This window comes from Phaseolus vulgaris, chromosome 4, assembly GCF_000499845.2.
Source record: "Phaseolus vulgaris cultivar G19833 chromosome 4, P. vulgaris v2.0, whole genome shotgun sequence".
Taxonomy (NCBI): Eukaryota; Viridiplantae; Streptophyta; class Magnoliopsida; order Fabales; family Fabaceae; genus Phaseolus; species Phaseolus vulgaris.
Window position 1 is genome coordinate 17,785,027 of NC_023756.2, and position 12,817 is coordinate 17,797,843.

The 12,817-nt window shown below is 32.8% G+C and overlaps 1 protein-coding gene across 1 annotated transcript; it reads left to right on the forward strand.

Moving 5' to 3' along the window:
* The first annotated feature begins 1,298 nt into the window (after positions 1–1,298).
* LOC137837372 (protein NRT1/ PTR FAMILY 5.2-like) lies at positions 1,299–8,458 on the forward strand. The gene is made up of 4 exons (XM_068646349.1): positions 1,299–1,752; positions 4,155–4,372; positions 6,642–7,207; positions 7,313–8,458. The coding sequence occupies exons 1-4, from the start codon at positions 1,629–1,631 to the stop codon at positions 8,187–8,189; spliced, it is 1,785 nt and encodes a 594-aa protein (XP_068502450.1). The 5' UTR covers positions 1,299–1,628; the 3' UTR covers positions 8,190–8,458.
* Positions 8,459–12,817: the final 4,359 nt, after the last annotated feature.

The following is a 12,817-nucleotide window of genomic DNA, read 5'->3' on the forward strand; positions in this document are numbered from 1 at the left end:
CAAATTCAATCCAAAACCAATCATACAAAGGATCATCACTGATGCACCTTAAATATATATTTTTTTTAATTTGGTTGTATTTGTGAAATTAAATTCATGTTTGCCGCACCAAGATCGTTATAAATTGCAACCGTTTCCTCAAAATTTGTCATCTCTGCCTTGTCAAAATGCCTCGCCGAATTTATATTGTTATCCATGTAATGTTTAACTTTTCATCTTGAACCACGATTACGGTAAGTGTCAATACAACATTACGAATATGGTTACCGTTTCGGTGTAAAACTACATCGATACGATTATTCTAAAAACTAATTATAATAACTCATAAAAATTTAAATAAATGTTTTTAATGTAAAAGACTATATCATATCAATCCTCTAATATAAAAAATGATATAAATATATACAAAAATTAAAATTTCCAATATTAAAAGTTAATTAAACAAAATTTTCAATATTAAAATTTAATCAAACATAAAATATTTCTAAACAGAAAATAATAAATTACATAAATTTATGAATTCAATAATGTAATGTAACAAAAATTGATATAAATATATGCAAAAATATTTATCTAAGGAGATGACATCATTAAAGACGTATTAAAACTTCTAAGGGTAGCATAGAATAAAATCACTCAAGCATAACGAACTACGAACATTTCCTACTATTATTGTTTGAACACAATACAGATGGATGCCTAATTGGTGGATGGATGCCTACAGTATCGGGACAACTAGTACAAGAAAAAATAAGTTAGGAGCATGCTAACTAGAGCCCTAATGTTAACCAGAGCTTTGAGGGCATATAATCTTACTATAACTAGAGCCCTCACTCTCATCTTTCTCTTGATCCTAACAAAGATGACACACTGTCATTCGTCCTCAACTACACTACCACACGCTAAAAGACATATCCTCCTAAAATATATGAAATACTCTCTTGAACTCTTTAATTAAATATTAAAACCTATGATTTTATAATATGATAAAAATTCATATATAGTATAAAATAATTAATATTAATAAAATACATATACTAAATTAAAGTGATATTAATCCGTGTTGTTTGTTTTATTTAATAAATAAATAATTTACAAATTATAACAATTTATTTTAAATATATATATATATATTGTGTATAATAAATATTTATTAACAGCTGTGAAAAATAGTGATTAAATATATTTTTAAATATTTTACTATTTGATAAATATAAAAGAATAACTTTTGTCCTTATATGTTAAACATAATATATATAAATTTTGTATATAGATTTTGTTGGGTGAATAGAAGGGATATGTATATCTGAAATTAACTGCGATACTACGTAGTCATTGATTTGTATTAAAAGAAAATAAAAGGTTTTTGTTTGAGAGGAAATAAAGAAAGGAAGAAATAGTGACACGATGGTGATGATACTGGGCCCATGTGGAGTAGCAGAGTATCCACAGAGCAGAGCATGAGGTCTATAAATTGTGTATAGTTTCTATGAATGGAGACCATGCCACCACACATTCACTTCTCTCATTTCCCCTTTCCATTCACAAAACCCTTCTTCCCTTTCTTCAGGGACCAATTTCTACTTCTTTTCAGTGTTGAGTTTTTAGGATAGAAGAGTTAAGAAAAGATGACTATGGAAGAGGGGAGGGTGGTGAACCAGGACTACACACAAGATGGGACTGTCAACATTAAAGGGAAACCCATTCTTAGATCCAAAAGTGGTGGTTGGAAAGCTTGCTCCTTTGTTGTTGGTAACCTTTTCTATCCTTTTAACATTCCCTCTTTTTCCTCATTAATATCAACCTTTTCTCTCTATCTATAACGTCCAACCCTCTCCTTCCTCCTTTTAACCCTACACGCTTCTTACTTTCTCACTAGCCCTTTTTCCTTTCATTTTATTCTACAAATGTGCAACCATTTTCTTAAATAAAAAGCTTCTCACATTTCATTATTTCTCAACAACACAAACCGTTTAACAAGTCTAAGCAAGTTTCCAACTCTCATAAACACGCACCCCTTTCATGTTAATGCAAGCTTTCACAACCATGTCTCTGATATGGATGCTTTCTGATTTCTGATTGTTTTGCCAATTTCGAAACTTTTCAACTCTGTTGTACCCTATTATGCTGTTCTCGGCAACTGCAAGATGTTTGTGAGAACTGAGAAGAGAAATTTTACATGTTCCGTTTTTTACCTTTGTCCTTCGCTTGCCATTAATTAACCGAGGAGAGGTTTTCCTATTTTCTGCTGCAAATGGGGGCTTTGCTTAGCTGGGCCGCGAAGTGATGGTGTACCTACGGCTTCAGTCCTTGCATAAATATCTCTTGGCATCACATATAAAAAATAAATAAAAGAGTTTTTCAAACACTTTTTACCATCCCATTTTCTCTTTCACTCACTCTATTTTTAACTAATATATTTTACCATTAACCCACCCTTTGTTTCCTTTAGTAGTACACTTTTTTTTATATATATTTTCTATATGTTATGTTATCCATATACGTATTAGTTTAGTATACATATTTTGTACTTTTGTAATTTAATGGATGAAATCAACAAAACATTCACACATCCTTAATTTTTTCGAAATAAATATATGTTCTCCATATATTAATTGAAGTTAATAATATGTAATTTGATTTTTAATAAATTATTTGGCTTTTCTTTCCTAAAAATTATACATGTATACTACTTAGTCCTCCAAACTGAAATTTATTAATAAATTCATCAATGCGTTGGTTTATAAATCAAGTTTAATTTTTATATGTATTTATAAACTAATAAAGGAAAATGACTTTTGAAGTATTTGTAGTTGAATAAATTTATTATTGGATTATGATATTTTGATATCTGTTCTGCAATAAAATATTAATATTTATAATAAAATTTTTTTTTAATAAAAATAAGAAAAATGTAAAATATTAAAATAATTTTTAAAATTAAAAAAATTATAAATTTTTATAAATGATTAAAATATTAATATTTATTGTGAATATAAGTGTAAAAAAACATTTTTATTTATTATTATACATGACTTCTGTATTTATTGAGAAAGTAAGAATCTTATTAATTTGTAATATGTATTATTTTACACTTTTATAAAATAATATGATATTTGAAAAGATTAATCTGTTCGGTGAAACCTTTTAGAAGCTAAGGCAAGGAATATTATTTTTGTAGTGTCCTTGTCGCGGCCTCTTTGTTCACGAGGGTTCTTTGTTATTTTAAAATCAATATTAATATGCTGACAATTAATACTAGTCATACAACAAATTATAACTATTTATTAAAACATCATTGATTATTGATTGATTTAAATATTATTATTATTAAAAAGTATTAATTCAAATAGTTGTGAAAATATAATTTTTGTTGTTTGGATCCAAAAAGGGTGTTGGAAAGGAATGCATGGAAGTCGGAGTTGTCCCTCTCGGAGAGGTGCTCTCTCGATGGTACTGGTTGGTGGGCTCGTGGTGTGAGAGAATCACAAGCTGTTATTCTGCATTAGTGGAATTGGAATGGATGTTTATCAATAGTACAAACTAGATTAGGTTTAGGCGTGGAACCGTTTTTTCCATTTCGATCCTGCCAAATTTCCAAAATCATAAGACCCATAAACTTTTTAAAAAACAATTTTTTCATCTCTTCTAAGTTCTTATCTGAAACCTATTCCTATAAATTAATTTTAAAAAATGAAAACAGAATCAACTAAAAACCCTTGTTATGTTACACTTTCAACGATTGCTATTATTGTATGTTAGGTCGATTAAATAATGCGAGATATTTTATTTACAAACACGTCGTACTGTTTGTTTTATTACATAAGTCATTGTTTTGTCATATAAGTCATTGTTTCATTTTAATTATTAGAAAGTGTACCATATTAAATTACATAAACTGTAAAACAAAGGGTTTGGAAACAAACCGTTGACGAACATAACACGCCTCTGATTGAATTGTCAGGGATACTAATCCATAAAGTTGTATAACTAGTGTGATATATTAGACGATGTGACGTAAGTCCTGTTTTTGTATGTAGACGTAACTTAATTGAATTAGCAAAATGAAAAGATTGGTTAAGAAAAAAGTTAATTGTTTATAATTTGCAAGATGAAGAAAGGTAATTGAGGTTCGAATTGATATGTTGATGCAGTGTATGAGGTATTCGAAAGGATGGCTTATTATGGAATATCATCAAATTTGATCCTGTATCTTACAACAAAGCTTCACCAGGGCACAGTAACCTCTGCAAACAATGTCACCAACTGGGTTGGCACCATTTGGATGACACCAATATTAGGTGCCTATGTTGCTGACGCTTTCCTCGGTCGCTATTGGACTTTTGTCATAGCCTCTACCATTTATCTCTCGGTAATTAACTTCATCTTTTTCTCTTTTTAGTGTAATCTCTTATAATAATCTACTACTAACTTCATACAACATCCTTCAACTACTTTGACTTCTCATCTTAATTATTAGTAGCGTATTCTATTTTCTATATGTCACAAATAATTTACTCCAGACATTGAAATTTTGTCACAAAACAAAAACATATATATAGTGTCTAGGTAGACCTTTGACAATTTAACCTCAATTATTTGGATGTTAAGTGTTCATCTCTTCTAATCTCACATGGAACTTTTGTGGTGGGACAGATGAATTTTTGGAGTTAATGTCCACTGTTAAGCTTACATTTATATAAATCATATTATATTTCTTTAATTAGTAATTAATAGGTAATGAAACAATTGATTATTCTATCAATATACATTTGAAAATTCTGGAAAGTGTAATAAAACAGATTTAAGTCAAAAGCACACTCTGTCTGCCTTTGGTGAATCCCATACCACAGGCCTTGGTGGCATTATCACTACTTTTCAACACCCCACTCCCACATGTTAGAAACTTGGAAAAGTCTCGCCCAAGATCCTTGGTGCTTCTTCGTCTTAAATATAAAAATTATCATAAAGTTTTATCTTACATCTTGATTTTTTAAGCCCACATATTTTGACCATAACTCTGATTCTTATATATGTATATTTCATTATGATTTTTTTTATGAGATTATTAAAATGGTTTAGTATTTTGATACCATATTACATGTCACTTGTTGATTACTCTACACAAAAATCTGTCAAGAACCAACCAACCAAATGAAGCTACTATATAGCCTAACACTCTCAGCCTTTTGATCAACTTGACATTTTTTTTCCTTTTGCACTATTGCTAGTATGATAAGTGGACAGTAGCTATCGCTGGACCAATAATACACTAACTCTCGAATTTGATTAGTGATTCTAGCTAGATAAACAAAAGAATCTTGCAGCTCAGCCAGTGAATCGGAATTTGACTTTTTGAGGATGAACGATTATTGGGATGACATACTATTTCTATGACTACGATGTTTAATGAATTATAAAATATTTAAATATTGCTAATTTTATATTAAGCATTTAAGTTCTATTAAATATAATTAATAGACGACAAGAATTCTGATCCTTTGTATGCAAGAAAAGTTAGAGCAACCGGTAAAAAAAACAAAGAGAAAAGTTAGAGTAATGTTTATCAATTATCAATAATTCTTTTATATATATGTGTGTGATTAAATATGAGTATGTTTTTACATACTTAAATCTAATAACATGAATTAAACAGTACTGAATAAAATTGAGGTTTTGTTCCCCACTGATTTTTTTGATTATTAATATTGTAAGTGATTGAGATAGGAGATGTTATGATAGTGGGGAAGTATTAAAATTTGAGCGCATGAGAGTGCTGTCTTAGAAAAAGACATGAAAGGTAGTAGGAAAGTGTCCCGGTCATTATCTGGTGTCTAGTTTGGTTCAAAGCATGTGGCATTCTTTTCATAGTTGTGACGCTAGTGGACCGCGCTTTTCATGGTTGTGTGTGCACCCTTCTAAAGTATGTATGGTTTTTATGGTCCACAATTTAGGTTATCATGTTTTTGTACCTGCATGAAGTAAAAGCGTAGTCATAGACAAGTAAACCACACTAAGTCCAAAACTATTTATCAAGCTCAAGTCAAGTACTGGGGCAGGTTCGGTCGTGGGGCTTCAGAGTGAGCCACAAATAAAGACAACTAACAAGTTGTATATTATAGGAGAATCTAATAACAAGACAAAATTGTCTAACAGGACCTGTGCAAAAGATGGATGGATGGATGGATAATAATAACAACATATAAAATGAAAATCTGACACGTGTTTTTATAACATCATATGTAAGTAATTATATGATAACTTTCATTCTAATCTTACTATTTTCACTTAATAAATCCAATCATGTATTCGGATAACTTCTTGTTTGCATATAGAAATCTGAACAATAATTTTTAGGTTGGCTCCCTAATTCTTCTTCTTTTAGTCTCTACCCCAACTTTACTTCTATATCCATGCATAAGTAGAAAGGCGATGTAAAATCACCTCACAATTAGTTATGTATATTGAGACATTAAAGCCAGAATTAGACCCATAAAGTAGGGTTTGTAACATCTGAAATTTTTTAATGTGTAGGATAACTTTTTGGACTAATTTGGTGGTTATGCATACAGTTTAAACAGTCAAATTAGTTAGTCGGGGTTGTCTGATTGTTTCATCTATATTTGGATTGCTCATGGCAGGGTATGTCTCTGCTTACACTGGCAGTGTCCCTTCCAAGCCTGAAGCCACCTCATTGCTTTGATAAGGATGTGGCAAAATGCGGGAAAGCCTCCACACTACAGCTAGCAGTGTTCTATGGTGCACTTTACACTCTAGCAGTGGGAACTGGAGGAACCAAGCCCAACATCTCCACCATAGGAGCTGACCAGTTTGATGATTTTCACCCTAAAGAGAAATTTCATAAGCTCTCTTTCTTCAATTGGTGGATGTTCAGCATCTTCTTTGGAACCCTCTTTGCAAACAGTGTTCTAGTGTATATTCAAGATAATGTGGGCTGGACTCTTGGATATGCTCTTCCAACTCTTGGCCTTTTAGTATCAATCATGATATTCCTGGCAGGCACACCCTTCTATAGGCACAAAGTGCCTGCTGGGAGTACCTTCACAAGAATGGCTAGGGTCATTGTGGCTGCTTTGAGGAAATCGAAAGTGCCTGTCCCTAGTAACTCTAAAGAACTATATGAGCTTGACAAGGAAGACTACGCAAAAAAAGGGAGCTACAGAATTGATTCCACTCCAACACTGAGGTACAAAATTCTACCCTTCCTTCTCCTCCAATTGGTATAACAATTATTAATGATCCAAACCGTGTGATTCCTACTGATCTCCTTGTGACATGCACATTTGTGTAGGTTCCTTGATAAGGCCTGCGTCAAAACAGATTCAAACACTAGTCCATGGATGCTTTGCACAGTTACACAAGTGGAGGAGACAAAACAAATGCTAAGGATGATTCCTATCTTGGTTGCTACATTTGTTCCTAGTACAATGATGGCTCAGATAAATACCCTTTTTGTGAAGCAAGGAACTACTCTTGAAAGACATATCGGAAGCTTCAAAATTCCCCCGGCAAGTTTGGCTGCATTCGTTACTGTGTCCTTGCTTGTGTGTGTTGTGCTCTATGATCGTTTCTTTGTGAAGATCATGCAAAGGTTTACCAAGAACCCCAGAGGCATTACCCTTCTTCAGAGGATGGGAATTGGCCTTGTAATCCATACACTGATTATGATCATTGCATCTGGAACTGAAAGCTATAGACTCAAGGTTGCAAGAGAACATGGGGTAGTTGAAAGTGGAGGACAGGTTCCTTTGAGCATATTCATTTTGCTTCCTCAGTTTATACTAATGGGAACTGCTGATGCCTTCTTAGAGGTTGCGAAAATTGAGTTTTTCTACGATCAAGCCCCAGAACATATGAAGAGCATTGGAACTTCATATTCCACGACTACCTTAGGCATTGGTAACTTCATCAGTTCCTTTCTTCTCTCAACAGTGTCACATGTCACCCAGAAAAATGGGCACAAGGGGTGGATTTTGAACAACCTGAATGAGTCTCATCTGGACTACTACTATGCATTTTTCGCAGTACTAAACTTCCTCAACCTCATTTTCTTCGCGTTTGTTACAAAGTTCTATGTATATAGGGTTGAAGTTTCAGATTCCATTGACGTGCTTGCAAAAGAACTGAAGGAAAAGACTGTGTCCAACGTTGTGAATCCCAAAGACTAGCTGATTCGGTATCTAATTAAAGGGAGAAAGATTAAGGCCCAATAGTTTCTAAACTGCTGTTGTGTACAAATTTGGATGGCCAAAGAAGTATTTGTGTGTGTGGGGTGTGTGCGTGTTGACTTTGGAAGGCATCAGTTATAGTTATTGGGGGTCGTTTTAGCATGTGTCATTTTCCTGTGTCCTTTGTAACCTTCGAGAAATGTCACATGCATCTTGAAAAACACAAAATTGGAAAAACAAATGTAATGTGTTTGATGTTTATCTTTTTAGATCTTTTCTGGCCACTCAAGCTTTTTTCTTTAGTTAAGAAATTGTAAAATAAAGGGTGGAAGAAGAAATCTATCAGGTTAGATTTTTATTTTCACTCATCCGATAACTTTGCTTTTTAATATTAAAGCGATTTCTTTGTCGGCAGCTAAAGATTACAAACTGTTTTTGTTTTTATTTTAATTTGAAAACCTAAGGTAAATGAAAATAAGAAATAAAAAAGGTATAAGTGAAAATAAATTACATTACAATTTTATACAATTAACGTTTTAAACTTGAATTCCGAAAAGTTTAGGATTCCAACACCGAAAAGTGAAGTTGCAGAATTCATTTTTTACCTCTAATCGTTTTTGGTTTGAAGGTTTTTTTTTTTTATCAGCAAAGAATGGAATTAAAATTAGAGGAGATATAAATGGGTATCTCAACCCTTTTACATAAAACACCCTCATAGAAAAAAGAGGTTGAACTGTTTGCAATAAAACGCTGCAAAAGATAACACTAAAACAACACCGTACCTCTAATTACACTAAGAAAACAAGGACACACAGAAGCAACAAGGCATCCCCACATGCCACAGCACCTCCGTCCTCCTCTCATTCTATATAGCCTAGCAACAGAGAACATAGGCCAAAGCTGCATAAGTCAGAGATTTATGTTTTTTGAGCAATGTCCACCAGCCAATCTCTTGTTTTTGCTATTCATCTGTATTGACTCGCCATTGCAGAAGTGTGGCCAAAACCAGCTTCCCGGTGTTGGCATTCATCATTCTCCTCGCCACGCGACGAGTTACCCATACACGTTGCATAACTTCGGCGACCACCGACTCCACACAGATGGAGAACGCCGCTTCCTCGACCGGCGATCTTGTTGACCTTTGCATAACTTCGACGAGCACCGACTACGCACGCATGGAGATCGCCGTTTCATCGACCGACGATCATGTTGACCTTTGCATAACTTCGACGACCACCGACTACGCACGCATGAAGATCATCGTTTCATCGACCGACGATCATGTTGACCTTGTATAACTTCGGCGACCACCGACTACACACGAAACGCCGCTTCATCGATCGGCGATCATGTTGACCTATGGAGAACACCGCTTTATCAACCGGCGATCATGTTGACCTTTGCATACCTTCGGCGACCACCGACTACGCACGCATGGAAGTCGCCGTTTCATCGACCGACGATCATGTTGACCTTTGCCTAACTTCGACGATACTTGGAAGCATTTGGAGCAGAAGGAGCCCACAAAAAAGCAGTTCCAAATGATGAGCAGCAGAGTGGTTGTAAGTTTTAACCACGTGATACATATTCGCTTCTTCCATCTCCATACTTTGCTCAATGATTTTGATGACTCCACACACATTCACTAACTACTGCTTTTAGCACTTCTCTCATTCTGCACTGCATGTCACATTTTTTTTTCTTTGCTTTTATAAATAAATTCAGTAGGTTCAATTTCTTAGATTTTCTTACTGTAACGACTCAAAGTTATTAATATAAATAACTTGTTTCAAACCCAAATCATATTCGCAAAACATAACTTATACGTTAACTTTTTTTACAGAATTTTTAACTTTTTATTGAAGTATTTTATTTAATTTTTTTATAATTTGATTAATGAATTAAAATTTAAATATTAACATATTATCATATTTTTAAAATAATCATACATGTATTTTTAATAAATAAGAATAATTAAACTTAATTTTAGTCTAATAAAGTATTTAAATTTTAACTTATTTTACATACACAATGTAAAAAAATATTTACTTTTTAATTAAGTTTATAATTTTTTTATAAGTTTTTAGTAATTAAATTAATTAATTGTTTGTGATAAAATGATAACAAAAAATAATAATTGAGTAGTACTTAGCATACTAAGATTGAGGTAGTTTAAACTTTAAATAGTTAACACAAAATCTTATTCAGTTAAATCTTTTTTCCTTTATTAAAAAAAAGTTCAATTTTTTTATTACGACGTCATAAAAAATAAATTTAAATTTATTAGAAAAATTATAAAAAACGATTTAAAAACAAAAAATGTATTTATATATATATTAAAAAAAAACATAACAAATTTCAAAAAGTAAAAAAACTAATTTTAATTCATTAATCAAATTATCAAAAAAATATAAAAATATATTTACATAAAAATAGAAAAATTTAAAAGATTAAAAAAATTTAAAAATTATAAAAAAGGAAGAAGTCACGCATATCAAAATAAAATTTCAAAGAAAAAAAACATAACACATTTAAAAAAAATTATTATTAAAAATACATAAAAATATTTACTATATAAATAGATAATTTATAAATCAGTTTTATAAAATTGAATTAAACTTAAAATTAATTTTTACGTACTAGATTACCAAATATCTATATCTCTTATGTAAAGAAAATACCAAATACCTAGTTACGTATTTAAAACATAACTTTTGTAAAACAAATTAAAAGTCTTGATTTTAAAGAATAACTATCTTTTTTTAGTCCAAAATTGTATTTTTAAAACATAGTTTCTTCATTTAAAAGTCGTATATTCAAAATGACTTATCTATTTATATATAATTTAAAATTTGTATATTTTAAAATTATATATATAAAGAAATTACTCTCTTGGTTACATACAAAACATTAAAATAAAACATCTCTTAATATATGTATCCTTTTCATTGTTGATATTGTTTGACACGAATTTTTCGTCATATTATTTTTGAGAATTCCCTTGCTTAACATGTGAACACATTTAATTTTAGGAAAAAAAAACATTGTTTTCGCTTTGTTCTTAACCTTGATGTCCCGACCAGTCCTCGGTTATCGATTCCAGTGACTGATCTCAGACATCGTACACCGGTGCCTGATAGTAAAGATGGACCACGTAAGGTGGGTCCCAGATACACATATCAGGGTGGGTGTTGGTCAGTCTTCGGACATCGGTACCATAGACCTCGACATCAGAAGGAGAGATCGGACCTCGCCAACAGAGGGAGAGATCGGACGTCAACAGCCTGAACATATTGGGCCACGTAAGGTGGGTCCCAGAATTACACAGTTATCAGTTGAAAACGTCAGATAAGGGAAAAACCTAAGTCACGAGGGATCCATGCACGTGGTGTGTATAGCGCATTCAGGCGCGACACGAGTAAACAATCCTTGGAGGCGCTAAGAGATTAAGTGCACAAGTTGGTACCCAGGCGACCACTCTGTTAGTCGTTGCACTCCAGTTAAGGGAAGTCCATGTGCCAAATTACGCTAAGATTATGTAATAGCGGCGTAGGGACATTCTCCAAGGAACCCTAGACATGGATAAGGAACCCAAGGTAAACCCTAATTTCAACCTACATAAAGGGTGCTAAGAACCTTAGCAAGGTAAACAGTTTCTAAGACTGAAACTACTTTATACACTTAGTGTTTCTTTGCTCTTATACTGACTTGAGCGTCGGAGTGCAAACGACCGTCAAGGCGCCCTTTGTCTTTGCAGGTGAGAGATTCTTCGATCAAGAAAGTGCGATTCTCAGACAGAGATAGGAGAGCCAAAGGCTGTCGTTCGAGTCAACCGGCGAAGCGAGTCAACCGGCGAGAACACTTGACTATCCCATCTTTTCAACAGATGGTAAATTTTGTCTTCAGTTCAACTTTGCACTATTTGTTATAATGGTTCACTTTATAAGGTCATTTACATCAACTACATCACTTAATTAACATATATTCTTTAAATGGGTGGAATACAAGTGTTTGTTTGTGAGTATTTAATTTATATTACAGATAGTTTGCTTGTTCTATAAATTTTGACAAAAAGTACTAAATCATAGAAGTAATACAAGTAGTAAGAAAGATTGTATCCATGAAAATGTTGTAAAACGATTATGAGTTATATGCATTTATTTTGTAAATCTTATGAATAGTGTTGTTTTAGTTGGTTCGTTTTAAAGATCGGAGAACGTTGTAGAAATATTTGTGTTTTTTTCAATGGTTCGTTTTCTATTTATTTTTCTGATCTAGTTTGTATCTTTGAGATCGGAAGGAACCTCTGGAACATTGTAAGCCTTGTTCCACGTTCCTCCTCCTTTTCTAGTGGTCTCCCACCTTTTCTGGTGATATCTTGGAACCGTCAGAACAACTTTTTTCTTTTTCACTTCTTAGTGGTTTTTGAGCTTCTCTCATTCCCTATAAATAAGAGGCACAAATAAGAGACACGAGTGTTCTCGCCAATTGACATTGGTTAGACTTGACCTCGGTTAGACGGGATAGTGAACTCAGCTTTGACTTGTCTTCATTGGATATTTCGAGATGTTGTTGCTTGGTGACAAAAGGCGGACTCTACCTGTTGATCACACTCCGACGATCAAGTT

Excerpts from the sequence above, each read along its gene's own strand:
- LOC137837372 (XM_068646349.1), top strand. The coding sequence starts at position 1,629 with ATGACTATGGAAGAGGGGAGGGTGGTGAACCAGGACTACACACAAGAT. Across the intron at positions 4,373-6,641 it reads CCTCTACCATTTATCTCTCG|GGTATGTCTCTGCTTACACT; the intron begins GTAATTAACTTC and ends TGCTCATGGCAG. Across the intron at positions 7,208-7,312 it reads GATTCCACTCCAACACTGAG|GTTCCTTGATAAGGCCTGCG; the intron begins GTACAAAATTCT and ends ACATTTGTGTAG.